The sequence below is a fragment of the Impatiens glandulifera genome, unplaced genomic scaffold, assembly GCF_907164915.1.
Source record: "Impatiens glandulifera unplaced genomic scaffold, dImpGla2.1, whole genome shotgun sequence".
NCBI lineage: Eukaryota > Viridiplantae > Streptophyta > Magnoliopsida > Ericales > Balsaminaceae > Impatiens > Impatiens glandulifera.
Window position 1 is genome coordinate 27,932 of NW_025919063.1, and position 3,288 is coordinate 31,219.

General features: G+C 34.6%; 1 protein-coding gene across 1 annotated transcript; it reads right to left on the reverse strand.

Annotated features, from left to right (window-relative positions):
- Positions 1-1,048: 1,048 nt before the first annotated feature.
- On the reverse strand, positions 1,049-2,534 carry LOC124917393. The gene is made up of 3 exons (XM_047457839.1): positions 2,020-2,534; positions 1,725-1,899; positions 1,049-1,594 (listed from the first exon to the last, which is right to left on the reverse strand). Exons 1-3 carry the CDS (start codon positions 2,532-2,534, stop codon positions 1,049-1,051), a joined length of 1,236 nt encoding a protein of 411 aa, XP_047313795.1.
- Positions 2,535-3,288: the final 754 nt, after the last annotated feature.

Genomic DNA, 3,288 nt, shown 5'->3' on the forward strand with positions numbered 1-3,288 from the left:
ACACAATATTAAGAAAATTAACAAATTAATTAACAAAATTACCAAATTAATTAACAAAATTAACAAATTAATTAAAAAAACCAACCCAAAACAAACCCAATAAAAACCCAACCCAAAACTAAACCCAAAACACTAACCAAACCCAAACCTAATTAACTAAACCCAACCCAAAACTTTACAAACCCAAAATCCAAACATAAAAAAAAACCAAACAAAATGTGAAAAAAATCCCTAACGTTTTAACCTAATCTCGAACATTCCTAAACTATCTTCATTCATCAGCCTCCAAAACAATACTCCGTCTCTCTCTCTCTCAAACTCGCCCCCTTTACTGTTTCTCTAAAATGGTGACCGATCCGCCATCTCCTCCACCTAAATCATACACCAAAACAACGTCGTTGCTTCCTCCACCACTCGATCTATGTGTCAGTGGTGAATTGGACGGAAAAAAACTCCAAATAGGCGACGGAAAACTTATCCAGTCACCACCACTTGACGAAGACGAGGATTACTCCCTGAACGTTGGGAATCCCAAAAGGAGGAGGCTTTCGAGGAACTACGTGAGGAAGCGTAAGCCATTAGAAACTCAGGAAGAGAAAGAACAGTGGCAAGCACGCCTAGAATCTTTCCTCCAACGCAGTTGCCTTCCTAAATCGCCCGATCCACAGGTATTACGTCGTGTAAGTAATTTCATGTTGTGTTTTCATTTTTCTATTCCTAGATCCGTGTTTATTATGAACTGTTAAACAAAGATAAACATGAATCCACATCTAAAATCCACTATTAAACATTCCTTAACATCATAGTGGTTTACATTATCAATATACATTCATCTTGTGCCAGTCTTTCAGTTCACATGGTTTGTTTGATTCATAATCATTCAAGACCTAACCAACAAAATAAACCCTAACATATTTTCATTACCCAAACCAAAATAAACCCTAACATATTTTCATTACCCAAACCAAAATAAACCCTAACATGTTTTCACTACCCTAACCAAAATACAACCAGAAGATAAACTGGTAACCTTACTAATTCAGTAGCTTTAAACTTGTTCTGCCTCCAACTTCATCAACTCTAAGATAACTGGTAACATGGCCTCATTAAGGCCTGCATCAACATAGTAATCAACACATAATGACACCAAATTGTTGTCTACCTCCAAATCTTCTGGTAGTGCTCCTTCCCTTAAAAGAGTTTGTTTCTTCATATGTGGCAGTCTATAGTTGTTATGTCCTCTTTGCATCATAATCTCAACCATACAACTCTGAAGACTTAAAAACACAAAATTTAATTTCATTGGCTCAAGTTTTTGAAATGAAGTAAGAACAGCTAACACTAATTCATCAACATTCATAGGTGCCTCCTCCTCTTGTATTGATTGCAATGCCCTAAACCAACCTAGGTCATTCACATTCAAGTCTGGTGAAAGAGCAGGTTGTTGCATCAGATGGATATTAAATCCATCTGATGAAACAACTGCTCTCCACTGAATGTCATCATCACTGAAATGTGGTCTGGCATTATCTTGCTGAATCACAATATTTGTTCCCTCTGTCAATGGCCACAAAGCTTTCAAATCTGGAACAACCTGTTTTTCAAAGACATCCATTCATTTAATTATTCACCAAGTGTTATAATTCAATAATATTTCCAGTGAACCAGATTGCAAAACATAACTCAATGATGAATTAAATCAATACTTTTATTCTGAGAGTTACCCTATTGATCATATAGTCCTTCATAACTTCTCTTGTAATAGAGGTAATTGCTTTAGTCTCCAATGTCCCTGCTGCCCTATTAACACTTGACCTCTGGGCTGGAACTTGTTCAATGAAGGGATACATCCTTATTTTTCCATCAAAAATACATAAACCTTGTGAATCATAGATTGGCCTACACACAACACATAAAAACATCACCTTTATGATATAATTCTTGTTTTGACATGACCTGTAAGGGTCTAGTTCATCAGGTGATAAGTAGAAATTTTAGGCAGTCTTTGTAAGATAAAACCACTTCTCATCTATGTGGACAATGTGTGCCATGGATTTAAATCTGAACTTATTGATTGTTGTGTCAACTGCTATAGACTGCATGCAGAATTGTAGTCTCAATAACTTCTGTGCACTGGTAAGTGAGATTTTAATTGCATTACTGTGTGTTCTGATCTGTTTTGCCTGTTTCCACCTCCAAAATGTTGATTTCCCAACACCTAGGGCTTGTGCAGCCCTTCTAATGGTTGATCTTCTTTTCAACATGATTGTTTTGAACAACTCAGGGTCAAACAGTTTGTGTTTTTGCCTTACTAAACCTTGTTTTTGATTAGTGAGGTAAACTGGCAACCCCATCTCCATTTGTTCTTTAGCTTGAGTCCAAATTGTGGTGATGGTTCTTCTATGAACTCCAAATTGTGTTGCTGCCTTTGTAAGTGTACCCAACTTCAAAGAGCCTTCCTTGTAGTGGCTTAAAATAAACTGAACAATATTGTTCCTTACACAATCACTTAAATTTGGTTTTTTGTTTGTCATATTTGTGCAGGAACTTAGAGTTAATGATGAGAAATTGAATGCAAAGAAAGATAGTGAAGAGAATTGAATGCTGTAATATGTAATCTGAAACTCCAAAATGTGTTTTTGCCTTTTGTAATGAATGCTGAATGTAGGCATCTGTTTATATAAATGTAATTTAGGTGGGAAATTTCAATGATCTGTAATTTATGTATTGGAGGGAAATGTTTTGGACATTTGGAGGGAAATGTTTTGAACATTTGGAGGGAAATGTTTTGGACATTTGGAGGGAAATTTGTAGTTTCAGACTAAAATGTTAATTAAAATTGATGTTAGTTTCTAAATTATGTACTGTAGCGAACTGTTTGCTCCACTAGATGTCATCAAATCAATTTAAGTCTGTACTGCAGTGTTCATTTATTAGCTTATGTTCAGTTTTCTTAATTCTTGTTCCATTTGGGCACCTGAGTAGCTAAGAAAGGGACAGAGGGAGTATAATTTAATCCGATTATTTTAGGAGTCGTAGTGCTTTGCTAGAAGCCAACTACGATTAATAGGGTTAAACCTATAACTATTATAATCGGGTCCTATGAGGTCACACACTTAGAGTTGACTGACTAGATAAACGAGAAAGATGGTTAATTATTAATACATATTAGATATTATTAATAATAAGAAATATTATTTATTTGTGAAATAAAATAATATATAATTAATACATATTAGATATTATTAATAATATGAAATATTATTTATTTGTGAAATAAAATAATAT